At 44.3% G+C, this 13,158-nt stretch overlaps 1 protein-coding gene across 1 annotated transcript in view; it reads right to left on the reverse strand.

The window, feature by feature from the left end:
* The window catches only part of spata20 (spermatogenesis associated 20), a 71,956-nt gene that overhangs the window by 39,053 nt on the left and 19,745 nt on the right, over positions 1 to 13,158 (reverse strand). The window contains exons 11-13 of the mRNA XM_034708496.1: positions 12,612 to 12,804; positions 10,201 to 10,369; positions 4,430 to 4,638 (exon numbers count right to left, since the gene is read on the reverse strand). Coding sequence (XP_034564387.1) covers positions 4,430 to 4,638; positions 10,201 to 10,369; positions 12,612 to 12,804 — 571 coding nt within the window. The remainder of the gene's footprint in view (positions 1 to 4,429; positions 4,639 to 10,200; positions 10,370 to 12,611; positions 12,805 to 13,158) is intronic.

The following is a 13,158-nucleotide window of genomic DNA, read 5'->3' on the forward strand; positions in this document are numbered from 1 at the left end:
CCTAGCGCCCTCTATTGGCCAGCCGCCACTGTTTGGGGTTCAGTGTCTTGCCCAAGGACCCTTCAGCATGTGACTGCAGGAGCTGGGATCGAACTGCCGACCTTCAGATTGAGAACTGAGCCACTGAACCACTGAGCCATACATTTAGCTCCTGTGATATATTAACCTCTGCTGCAGAAACACTATAGTATTTGAATTTTGTAAATCATGAAAAAGTGACAGCTGTTTTCTTTTCAGATTTAGAATTTCAATTCTGTTAATTTCAGCTTCATTTTGAACCCTTTTCAGTTTCTTAGGGACCCACTCAAATCACCACCCATGGTCCCTAATTTGTAGCAACACCACTGCTGCAACACAACAAATGACAGAATGCCCACAAACACACACAAACAGGTGCAGGTGTGATGACATAAGGACACGCACACGTCCACACACAGAAGCACATTAATACAGCTATGATCTGTCAACAGTTTCTACAACAACTCCAATCTGTTAGCATCATATTGATAAAAAATGTGGCTAGCATCCGTTAGCATGCTAAATCAGCAGGCTACAGACATTTTCATATAGGATCCTGTCCATCAATATGATGAAGGAGCGGAGCAGGTGAGAGAAACTTTAGGTTAGCGATCTCTACAGAGAAAGTTAAACCATGAGCGGTGGTGATGATAGCAGCAGGGTTCAAAGTTGTGACATTAGTTTCTTTTTAAAGGTGTGTGAACCGCAGAGCTCAGAGAAGAAGGAGAGCTGAATGAGGACAGTTTCATGTTCAATCCACCACAACAGGCAGAGAAGAATCCATCACCATGGAACGATCACTGATGAGGAATCACTGGGACTATTTTTAAAAACTGTAAATCATTTAAATCAATAAAATCATCTTTAATCAATGATTTTAACAACGTGTTTGTATCTTAAGTTAGTAGCTGGGTAATAAGCAGGATGATGTATGGTTAGCAGGAAGTTATGGGTGATAAAATCCTGATAGGGTGTGACAAGACCCCAACGCAAAGTGGAGTGATCTCACTTTACCACTTCAAATACAGCTTAACAGAGAGCCCCCGTCATTAGACTTTAAAATATATGAAATGATGATACATTTTCTCTCTCTCACAGACACACACCACACAAGCAGCTCAGAGGATCTGGCAACCACAAAGTGAGTTGAGGCTGTAAATGAAAGCTTTGTTTGATCACATGAAGCCGGGCGTTACAGTTTCATCTTTGAATAAAAACCACTGAACAGTAAGTGAACTGGAGTGCTTTATGTAACTGAAATAGAAGCATCATGGTGTATTATATCAGGGTCTGCACTGAAATACAGGGCCGTTCACGCCAGAGACAGAGCATGAAGAACAGGCAGACAGATCAGAGTAATGTCTGCTCATCTCCTCCCATCATCATGATCACATCTGCTACTTACGCCGTCTCCTTCTCTTTCCTCCTCAGCTCAGGATCGTCCCAAATTTACAAATGTAATTCTGTCTTTATTACTCTTCCTATTGTGTCAAAATCGGTCTCTGTCGCCACCCAGCTCAAAGCCTATCTTCACTCCAATCAACTGTACGAACCATTTCAATCCGGATTCAGAACTCATCACAGCACAGAAACAGCCCTTCTCAAAATCACCAACGACCTCCTCCTCTCATCTGATAACAACTCCCTCAGCATCCTCCTCCTCCTGGACATTAGTGCAGCTTTCGACAACCTCAATCACTCCATCCTCCTCACCCGCCTTCAATCTTCCCTCGGTATCACTGGCACCGCCCTCTCCTGGTTCAAATCCTACCTCTCTGACCGCCACCAGTTTATCAGCATCTACAACCTCAAGTCACGCACAGCCCCCCTCTCTCATGGTGTCCCCCAGGGTTCAGTGCTTGGTCCCCTCCTCTTCGTCATCTACATGCTCCCCCTTGGTCACATTATACGCCGCCGTGGCCTCCATTTCCACTGTTATGTCGACGACATCCAGCTTTACATTTCAACCACATCCATCGCCGCTGCTTCCCACAACACCCTCACAAACTGCCTCACTGAAATAAATGCAAACAAACTTTCTCAAACTCAATTGTAATAAATCCGAAATTCTTATCATAGGCCCAAAATCCCTCACTTCCACCTGCCCAGACTTCTCCCTCACTATTGATAATTCCACTGTTTCAGCATCCACCCACATCCGTAACCTTGGTATCATTTATGATCAGTCACTCAACTTTCATCAACACATTAACAATATTTCAAAAACCGCTTTCTTCCACCTCAAAAACATCGCCCGTCTCCGCCCCTCCCTTTCCTTCACTGCAGCTGAAACTCTCATCCACGCCTTCATCACCTCAAGACTCCATTATTGCAATAGCATCCTCTACGGTTCACCCAACACCCTCCTCAACAAATTACAATACATACAAAACTCAGCTGCACGCCTCCTCACTCACTCCCGCTCCAGAGACCACATCACCCCAATCCTCCAGAACCTCCATTGGCTTCCCATCCCCTCCAGAATACCAGTACAAGATCCTCCTCATCTCCTACAAAGCCCTCCACAATCTAGCTCCCTCCTACCTCACCGACCTTCTGCAGCCATACAATCCCTCCCGCAACCTCCGCTCCACCAACGCCAACCTCCTCACCCCTCTCACCAAACCCAAGCACCGAACCTGGGGGGACAGGGCCTTCTCTGTCGCTGCCCCCACCCTCTGGAACTCTCTCCCCCAACACCTCAGATTCTCTCCCTCACTCACCAAATTCAAATCCGGACTCAAAACACACCTTTTTACAAAGGCTTTGAAACTATAATTGATTGATTTTTTCTTGTTTTGTTTTATTTTGCTGCCTTGCTCTTCTTTGCTTTCCTATTGTATAATTTTATTTTCCTGTAAAGCGCTTGGAGAATCCTTTAAAGCGCTTTTAGAAATAAAATGTATTATTATTATTATTATTAAAACAGATTGTATAAAGGTCCGTCCCATTTTTCCTGATCAAAAAAATCAAGATACATATCGTGTATCAGGATACACCCAAAATTCTGCAATATTAGTCACACGCCATATTGCCCTGATTGGCATGAAGTTGTTTTTTAACTCAGTAACTGTGAGTGGTGTGTTTGTCTGTTCAAATCAGCAGGAGGGGGCGCTGTAACTCCCTTTCATCAGGCTGCACCAATAAGACTCAGCTAGTCCAAAACGCTGCAGCTCGAGTACTAAGAAGAGAGAGCACATCTCTCCCGTGTTAGCTTCTCTACACTGACTCCCCATAAAGTCTAGAACGGAATTTAAATCCTGGGGCGCTGGTGGCCTTGCGGTCTAAGCACCCCACGTACAGAGGCTACAGTCCTCGTCGCAGGGGATGCCGGTTTGATTCCCGGCCAGTCGACCATTTCCTGAATGTCTTCCCCCTCTCTCTACTCCCCACATTTCCTGTCTCTCTTCAGCTGTCCTATGAAATAAAGGGAACAAGGCCAAATCAAAATAAAAAAAATAAAAATTTAAAATCCTTCTTCTGACCTACAAAGCTCTTAATGATCAGACACCTTCATATCTTAAAGAGCTCATAGTGCCCTATTACCCCTCTAGAACACTACACTCCCAACATGCAGGCCTGCTCATTGTACCTAAAGTCTCTAAAAGTAGTATGGGAGGTAGAACCTTCAGTTATCAGGCCCCTCTCCTTTGGAATCATCTACCAGTCAGGGTCCGGGAGGCAGACACCCTCTCCACTTTTAAGAGTAGGTTTCAAACTTTCCTTTTTGATAAAGCTTATAGTTAGAGCTGGATCAGGCTTGGACCAGCTCTTAGCTAAGATGCTATCGGCTTAGACTGCCAGGAGGACTGGCACACTGTGGTCTCCCCCCATCTCTTACTTTACATCTTCCTGTCCCATTAAAGTTACTAACCATAGACCTTTCTGGAGTCCCTGAGCTCCCTTGTCTCGTAGGTTCATCTGGATCTCTGCTGCTGTGGACGTGCCAGACTCCAGCTGCTACAACTACTACTAAACTCCAACACGGTCTCAGCAGATGTGTGTCTAACATGAGTCTGGTCCTGCTGGAGGTTTCTGCCTGTTAAAGGAAGTCTGTCCTTGTCCCACCGCTCATTCACACTTGTTCTGGTCACACATTCACACCTCTCTCCTCTTTCAGTGACTTGCTTGTCTGGTCAGATATGAACGACTCAGCACTTTAGCTTAGCTATGTTAACATATTAAATAAATGAAAGTTAATATATATTTAATAAATTTGTGTTGGTGCTTCGAGAAGTACAGAAGTTTGACTTTGTGTGGATTTGAAACACCAGAGAGGAATATCACAACTTACTTACACAGCCTCCTTTTTGGTCACCATGGTGGTTGAAAATTGATGTAAGGGACAGGTAAAGTGCTCCAAAGTGAACACTGATGATACCTATTTATGTATAATAGGTGCATTTCTCACCCTCTTTGAGTTGCAGCAGTACAGTGTGGTCAGCAGGGTCGCTGCAGAAGTAGCCTCCACCCTGCTCATCAGAGAAGAGCACATCCTGCCGGAGCTGCAGCTCCTCTGCCCACTCCAGCCACTCCGTCTGCAGCGTGGCCTCGTACAGGTCCAGTAAGCCACAGATGATGAAAGCATAATCATCCAGGAAGCCAGATATGGGAGGAGATCTGGAGGAAACAGGCAGAGTTTCAGGGACGACTATCATAGAGAGATGGGTACAAACAGAGGAGAGGATGTTTTAGCTTGAGAATGTTTTGGTAGATAAACTTGGCCCTGATTTGTCCAGACATATATTGAGTAGGGATGTAAGGATAAATCACAGGATGGTAAGAAAATAGATACAAATAAGGGTGGATTAAAATCGATTCAACAAAATTTGTATTGCTATATTATTTTTAAACAGTAGAAGGCGCTATCTGCATTTCACTCCACTTGTTCAACATCATGAAGTCTCTTGTTCTGCTCTCTCGTCACTCACTGAGTGGAGCGTAACAGACATGGAGGCAGCAGGTGAAGACCGAGCGGTTCAGGATGCACCTTTGTGTTTACAGTCTGAGGTACGGCAGCATTTTGTCTTTCCCTGATACTCCTGAAGAGAAACATGTCAATTCACAGCGAGGAGCAGAAGCTGCTCTTAAGTTTATTTAAAGAGATTGACCTTATTTGTTTTAATATTTCATACTTTCATTTGGGAATCGTTCACTTTACATTTTCGAACAAGGTATTTTTGTACGGTGATTTCAGTTTTTTAAAAAGGTGCTGAAAAAAAGTGTGCAGTGGTTTTATTTGAGTTACAATACACTTTAAAAATGTTTACAAATAAATAAAAGAACAAATATATTTCCCAACTGTCTATATCTGAGAATTGAAATAAAATAATAGTTATTTAAAGGTGACATATCGTGCAAAATCGACTTTTTAAAGGTTCTCTACCTGAAATATGTGTCCCTGGCATGTCTACAAACCCCCCGAGAATGAAAAAAATCAATTCTGCCTGTTAGATTGATCCTTTAGTGGCTGGATGATACAGCAGGCATGATGAACAAATCACAGGAGGTGGTTCAGGTGTACCACAAACTGGTTTATTGGACAAACAGCCATCAGACACCAACCAACACCGAACACCGACAGATTATAACTGGCACCTTTTATAGTGCAGCACTAATTGGCCTCCTGGACCAAACCATCTGGGAGGTGTTCACAAATTACTTATTCCGCTCTCTAATTAACTTAGACACCTTCCCCTGTTCCTGACTTTATGTCCACAATATTAACAACTTTTCATAATTCCCACATTTCCTAAAATACGTCTAAACCATGCCATTTAATTCATTCCCTTGCACCGCTAAATTCAGACCCCCCCCTGACCAATTTTTGCTCTGGTCCCACCCCGGAACCTTTATCTGGGTGTCCGTTCCTCGGGGAATCTTTTAACCGGAACACCCTGGAGCGGACACAGAACAGCAACCACAGGTAAGTCAAACAAACAATTTCGACATATTCGCACTACTGCCCTGGCACACAACAGCCGTCCGTCATGAGTAACGAAGGGCTCTTCGTTAGACTGCCCCTGTTCTGATTTCTACACCTTTCTGTAAATGTGTGTGAAACCAGCCGTTTCAGTTTTCAGTGTTTTTGTTACGTAACAACAATATCCGGTCTGTAACTGAAATCAGAGATCAGAGCTTGTTCAGCCCATAGACTGTATAAAATACAACTCAACCCCTCCTCTGTTTTTCATTCCCTGCACACATGTGTGCTAACAAGGAGCTTAGGAGGGAGGCATGCTAGTTGTAGGCTGTCTTAATAAACACAAAGGTCGCTTTGACTCCCCACGTCTGCAGATTTGAAGATCTAGTGGATGATTTTTATTTGTCATGGAAAAGTGCTAGCGCTAGTTAGCATAGCTACATAGCTACATGTTCGTAGCTGTGTACCAAGACACACGTCGACATACTGACAAATAAAACAACAAGAAACACAGAATCTGTGACCAATGGTTCAGAAAGGTCCTGCTGCAGGCGCCTCTCCATCAGGATCAGATTCTGGATCAGATTCAGAGGGTTGAAGTAACGTGATCTCTGAGCAGCCGTGTATATTCAGCCAACATGTAAACATTAGATCAACGTGCTGGAGAGCCGAGGCCACATCCACTTCCTGAGGGGGCGGGGTCAGAGGGAAAACAGAGTGTTCTGAGGACTGCTGAAGAAGAGGGTTTTTCAGGCATGCCAAAATCTGATTTCAAAGTGTTTTTTTGAGCATAAACTTTAAAGACATGTTTTGGGGACCTCTTAGAGGTTTTACACAACATCTAAACTTCACTGGGATTGAGGTTTGTATGTTCCATTATCATTCTTGTGCACCCAGCCTCTCTAACTTCAGATTGCTCAGATGCTTTAAGTTCTTGCAGAAAGTGTAAGCATGTAGGCGGGAAGATACACAGCCAGAGAGGTAAGCCATGGAATCGTTTCATTTGCCTTAAATGAAATATGATTTATGACTCCAGTAAGAATGAGTAACATCCCCAGTGTCCCACTGAGAACTTGCCACTGCCTCAGTGTTTCCATTACCAGGCCAAACTGTGGTCCCAGGAGACCGCGGTATGAGCCATCAATTATTCAGTGCCACGCAAAGGCCACAGAAAACTATGGCATCAGCTCCTCAACACCTCCACAGCCTATTAACCCAGTTAGTCCCAGCACCTACCATTCTTCCTGCATGGCCCACCAGTCATTCCCTCATGGGGACTAAAGCAGGCCTGAGAAAAGGCTCCTGGTGGGCATCCTCTCTGCTGACACCACACCAAATTGGACAATTACGAATGAGCAGGAAGCGTGGAACAAGGCCAGGGTCTTTAGGCACCAGAGTGAATCTGTTCCTGTGTGTGTTTCGTATTGTGTACATTTCATCATGTGTGTTGTTGGTGTCATGGCACATTTTTTTCTGCTTATTCTGTGGCATTTTACTCTCACTCATCTGCGGTATCTAGGGCACAGCGCTGGCCAACAGAACCAGGACACCTGGAACAGAAGGTATGATCAACAACAAGGTGCTGTGTGTTCATGTGACTGTGACTGCATGTGTTTATACGCTTTACAACCAAGTCAAGAAGTGAACGCTGCCACCAGATGTTCAGTTAATGAATGAGTTTATGGTGCTGCTGATTATTCAATGTTGTGATCAGGGTTCAAGATTATAAGACACTTTTTAAAACTTCTCTGCTGGGATCAGGATCCGGACTCAATGGGCATCTTTACTTCATCCAAACCTTCATCACAAAAGAGGCTGAACAGTTCTTCAAAGCTGATAAATACACTATATCAGGAAAATGATGAAAGGAAAACGGTGGATTGCCCTCTCTCGATGGGGAGCTAGACTTTGCCCCAAGTGAAGGAGTTCAAGTATATCTGGGTCTTGTTCGCGAGTGGGGGTAAAATGTACCGGACCGTCGTGGTGAAGAGGGAGCTGAGCCGGAAGGCAAAGCTTTCGATTTACCAGTCGGTCTACGCTCCAACCCTCACCTATGGTCATGAGCTGTGGGTCATGACCGAAAGAATAAGATCTCAGATACAAGCGGCTGAAATGAGTTTCCTCTGAAGGGTGTCTGGGCTCAGCCTTAGAGAGAGGGTCAGGAGCTCAGACATCCAGAGGGAGCTCAGAGTAGAGATGCTGCTCCTTCCTGTCGAAAGGAGTCAGCTGAGGTGGTTCGGGCATCTGATAAGGATGCCTCCCGGACGCCTCCCTTTAGAGGTGTTCTGGGCATGTCCAACTGGGAGAAGGCCCCGGGGTAGACCCAGAACGCGGTGGAGGGATTATATCTCCCGCCTGGTCTGGGATCGCCTCGGGATTCCCCAGGAGGAGCTGGAAAGTGTTGCTGGGGAGAGGGATGTCTGGGTCAATTTGCTTGGACTGCTGCCCCTGCGACCCGACCCCGGATAAGCAGAAGAAAATGGATGGATGGATGGATGGATGGATGGATGGATGGATGGATGGATGGATGAATGGATGGCCGTCTTATCACTATTACCTCTCTCTCTTACTCCCCTCTATCCCTCTTTCCAGACCCAACTCGGTCGAGGCAGATGTCTGTCTAACATGAGTCTGGTTCTGCTCGAGGTTTCTGCCTGTTAAAACGAAGTTTTTCCTCTCCACTGTAACTAGCTAAATACTGTGAGGTGCAATGCTCATGGTGGATTAAGGTGGGGTCAGACTGAGTCTTATCTTGTCTTGAAGTTGGGTCTCTGTTCATAATTTGACATAGAGTGGTCTAGAACTCCTGTGTTTTTAAAAGCATCCTGAGATAACGTTTGTTGTGATTTGGCGCTATACAAATAAAGATTGATTGATAGATGGATGGATGGATGGATGGATGGATGGATGGATGGATGGATGGATGGATGGATGGATGAAAAGTATAACACTTAAAACTGCAACAAATACTGAAATATCCCCCTGTACAGAGTGCACTGTACTTTCCCCATTTGAGGTTGCTGGGGGTGCCTGAAGCTTATCCCAGCTGTCACTGGGCGAGAGCACAGACTGTATAATGAATGAACGTAGTAACCATGACGTCACCTGTATGTTCCTGAAGCGCTGTTTTGAAGCCGATTGTGGGTCGGTGTACCGCACAGAATACGTACAATAACCAATAAGAGGAGCGGACTGGGAAGCGTCACATACTGGATGTTGCGTTCTTTTGCAGCACATAACCATGAAAACACACACAAATGCAAACGTACCCTGAGGCAAGTGGAGTATTGAAAAAGAAGAAGAGCTTGTGTCATAATTTACCCAGACTATTTTCCTTGTTTTTGTTGCTGCATGACAGAACACACGCCAGGACGACCGGCTGACGACGTCTGTGTTTGTATATCCTCTGAAGTCACGTTTGATCAAGCGAGCTTCTGAGAGATCTCATGTCTGTGGAATCATTACCTCAAATGTTATGTATGTGGTCGAGCGGTTTGAGGAATCATAAGGTGTGTGTGTTCAGAGGATTGTGATGTTAAAAAATGTACTGAACTGTCTTTATGTGTGTGTGGTTGAGATCTAACATCAGACTTCCACCAGATCCAGAGCAGGACCACCGGGCAGCTGGAGTCATGTGACGAGGTTTCCCCACAGTAATCACTGAATCAAGGATTCTCCTCCTCCTGTCCTCATCTATGTTGTCTTTCTGCTCCTCTGAAAACCTCTGACCTGTTGACTCCAGGCCTGGCTCCGCTCATCATGACTTTGGTTTGTTGTTGTAGTTAAGTGAAATACGATCTGGTGATAACACAGAGTGTTTTATTCTGAAAATTAACCGGATGTTTTCATTTTGTTTTGGTGAAACCTGACTTCCTGTCCCGCTCCATCTGCTCTGTTGAGATTGATACGTCGTGCTCCGGCATCCTGCAAAAATAGAAGTCTTGTGTATCTGATCCGGAGGGCTCCGACCTGCCGGATCAGAGACACAGCCGGAATGCAACGGAGCGGATCCAGTGGAAGTTAACACACTGACTAGAATAGAAACCTATCAGATCCGGTGCTGTGATGGATCTGAGACCGACCGGACACGGATCTGGTGGAATTTGACCGTAACAGTCGTCTAGTGTGTTCCTAACCTTAGTCAGACAGTAGTGTTTATGTATGTTACCCTGTAATTCATATCATAATAAGCTGATTATTAAACAAGTGTGTAGGGCCTGAGAATCTCAGTGGCCACCTTATCAAAACTCTCCACTCACATCTGTTCAACCTCCATCTGGTGCCCACGGTAGCAGGATCGTAGGATGGTCTGCCGCTCAGCATCCCACAGGTGCTCCTTCAGGAAGTGTCCAGCCTCTATCCCCCTCTCCAGGAGGTCCTTGTCCCCCAGCACGGCCCCCACACGAGCATAGGCTGAGAGCATCAGACCTGTAAACAAAGAGAAGACCGTAGCTGTGGTGGAATGATTTGGTTAAATGACTCATCACATGATGTTGCGTCTTCTCTCTCTGAGATGCAAATACATATTCACACCACAGTCTTAGCGTAGTTATTTGTCCTACTCTTTGAAGCTTGATTTTTTCTCTCTCCGCTCTCCATATCCACTCCTTTTACCCTTCACTCCCCTTTCATGCATCGTATCAAAGCCTGGCGAGTGCACAGCCCGGGCTTCAAAGCATTGCAGTGGAGGGCAGGTGATTAACAGAGGTTTTTTCATTAGAGAGAAGAGGGGGAGTCTTGCATCTAATTGGTGAGTTCTCAGGATGGCAGGGCCTCATTACTTCACTAAAACACTCTAGACCAAATTCACAGAAGGACTGCGCGGCTTTCGCACCGCTAAACCTGCAAATGAGCCAAAACAGAGTCTAGTTCACAACGCACGCTCAACGGGTTAAACGCTCTGGAAACTGTGCTGCAGAGCAAACAGAGTCTCCATGCTCCAGTGTTGTTTGCATACATTTAAATGGTCTACTTTGCAATTAATCATCATTGCAAATAACTCCTAATTCACTAATAGTGGTGCTAATCGTCAACTTTCAATGATCAAAACAATGATTCCACCTCTGGATGACATTTAAACATCATAGCTGGACTAACATTTCTTTAATACCCGGCTCTCTTACTGATCTTCTGGCTGTGTAAGATGCTTGATGCTGATTGGTCCAAACCCTTTGACAACAGTTATTAACTCTCACTAACATGAGCCTCACGTCATGTCAAATCAATCCACAGAAAAGAGTTCAGACACATTTAGCTTCTGCTTGTTGACACCATAGACCGTAAGGTGAGGGGAAACCGTTAGCTTTGTTAGCATCAAAACAATGTGGCTAAACCGTTAGCTCCTGTTAGCATGCTAAATCAGCAGGCTACAGACATTTTCATCTTGGATCCTGTCCATCAATATGATGAAGGAGTGGAGCAGGTGAGAGAAACTTTAGGTTAGCGATCTCTGCAAAGAAAGTTAAACCATGAGCGGTGGTGATGATAGCAGCAGGGTTCAAAGTTGTGACATTAGTTTCTTTTTAAAGGTGTGTGAACCACAGAGCTCAGAGAAGAAGGAGAGCTGAATGAGGACAGTTTCATGTTCAATCCACCGAAACAGGCAGAGAAGAATCCATCACCATGGAACGATCACTGACGAGGAATCACTGGGACTATTTTTAAAAACTGTAAACATAAATCATTAAAAACCAATAAAATAATCTTTACCAGTCAAAAGTTTGGACACACCTTCTCAATCGATGGTTTGTATTTATGTTAATTATTTTCAACATTGTAGATTAATACTGAAGACATCAAAACTATGAAATAATCTGGTTTTACTATAATCTGGATTACAACAGTAGTCAAATAGGGCTATCCATTGTGTACTAACCCTACCTCTGAACAACACAACTGATGGTCTCAAACACATTAAGAAGGCAAGTCATTCTACAAATGAACTCTTGACAAGGCTCATGTTCATTAGAAACCATTCCAGGAGACCACTTCATGAAGCGGACTGAGAGAATACCAAGAGTGTGCAAAGCTGTCATGAAGGAAAAAGGGGGGCTACTTTACAGAATCTAAAATATAAAACATATTCTGCTTTGTTTAACACTTTGTTGTTCATTCAATAATTCCATATATGTTCTTTCATAGTGTGGATGTCTTCAGTATTAATCTACAGTCTTTACAATCACTACAATAAATACAAACCCTTGAATGAGAAGGTGTTTCCAAACTTTTGACTGGTAGTTTATCATCTGATGTTTATACAACATAGCAGACTTAAAGGGATTTAACATATTAAGAAGTGAGTCTGGTAACATACGTGATCAGGATACAGGGTTGCAAACAAATCAAGGGGATATGTTGAATTTGTGTGATCAGAACAAACTTCTTAAAGGGACCACTTGATAAACCTCCACAGCTCCCTTGAGTTATACAATGTTGTCTCTTTTTGAAAGATGTCCCCTCACTTATTAGCTTACTAATTCATCATAACCAAAAGTCTCTGTGTTTCTGAGTTTAATCTATCATCAGGATGGTAGAAATCAAAACTTCCTCATTAAAAAATAAAAGCGCATCTCTGTGCCGTGACCATCTGGGGCATTTACACATCTTCTTTAATCAGATGTTGGCACCATATGTGCCTGTTTTGTAAACACACGAGTATTTCAGACTTTACCGTTCCAGGAGGCCAACATCTTAGAGTCCAGGTGTGGCGGGGGCCGACTCCTCCTCACCTCTGCCATTTTGGTCCTTGCGGAGGCCAGGACCTGGTGAACTTTCTCAATACTGATGCCAAAGTGAGCAGCAGTTAATTCCACCGAGTAACGAACGATCAGCACATTCTGGCCCTGCAGCTCCCCATGAGGGTCCTGGAAACATAGTAGAGTCAATGTTTCTGCAAAATATGTCACGCTATGCCTTCACAGACTAGCTTTGATATTTAAACTGCTGTCTAAAGGTGCATTTCGACCAAGAGTTCCAGGGTCTTTTAGCTCCCAGAAGTACTTCACCCTGAACTAAAAGGTTGTCTGTGTTTCGACCGTGGGCTGAAGTCCCGGGTAGATTGTGCAAATCAGGCCAGAGACATACAGAGAAATAAAAAGTAAATGCACTACACCACCAGACCAGTAGAGGGCAGTAAAACAAAGAGGAATGCCATTCATCACAGATGACACCATAGAAGCAGACGGACAGGCAGGTATCATTATGAGCAACACAACAGT

Source organism: Notolabrus celidotus, chromosome 18 (genome assembly GCF_009762535.1).
Source record: "Notolabrus celidotus isolate fNotCel1 chromosome 18, fNotCel1.pri, whole genome shotgun sequence".
NCBI lineage: Eukaryota > Metazoa > Chordata > Actinopteri > Labriformes > Labridae > Notolabrus > Notolabrus celidotus.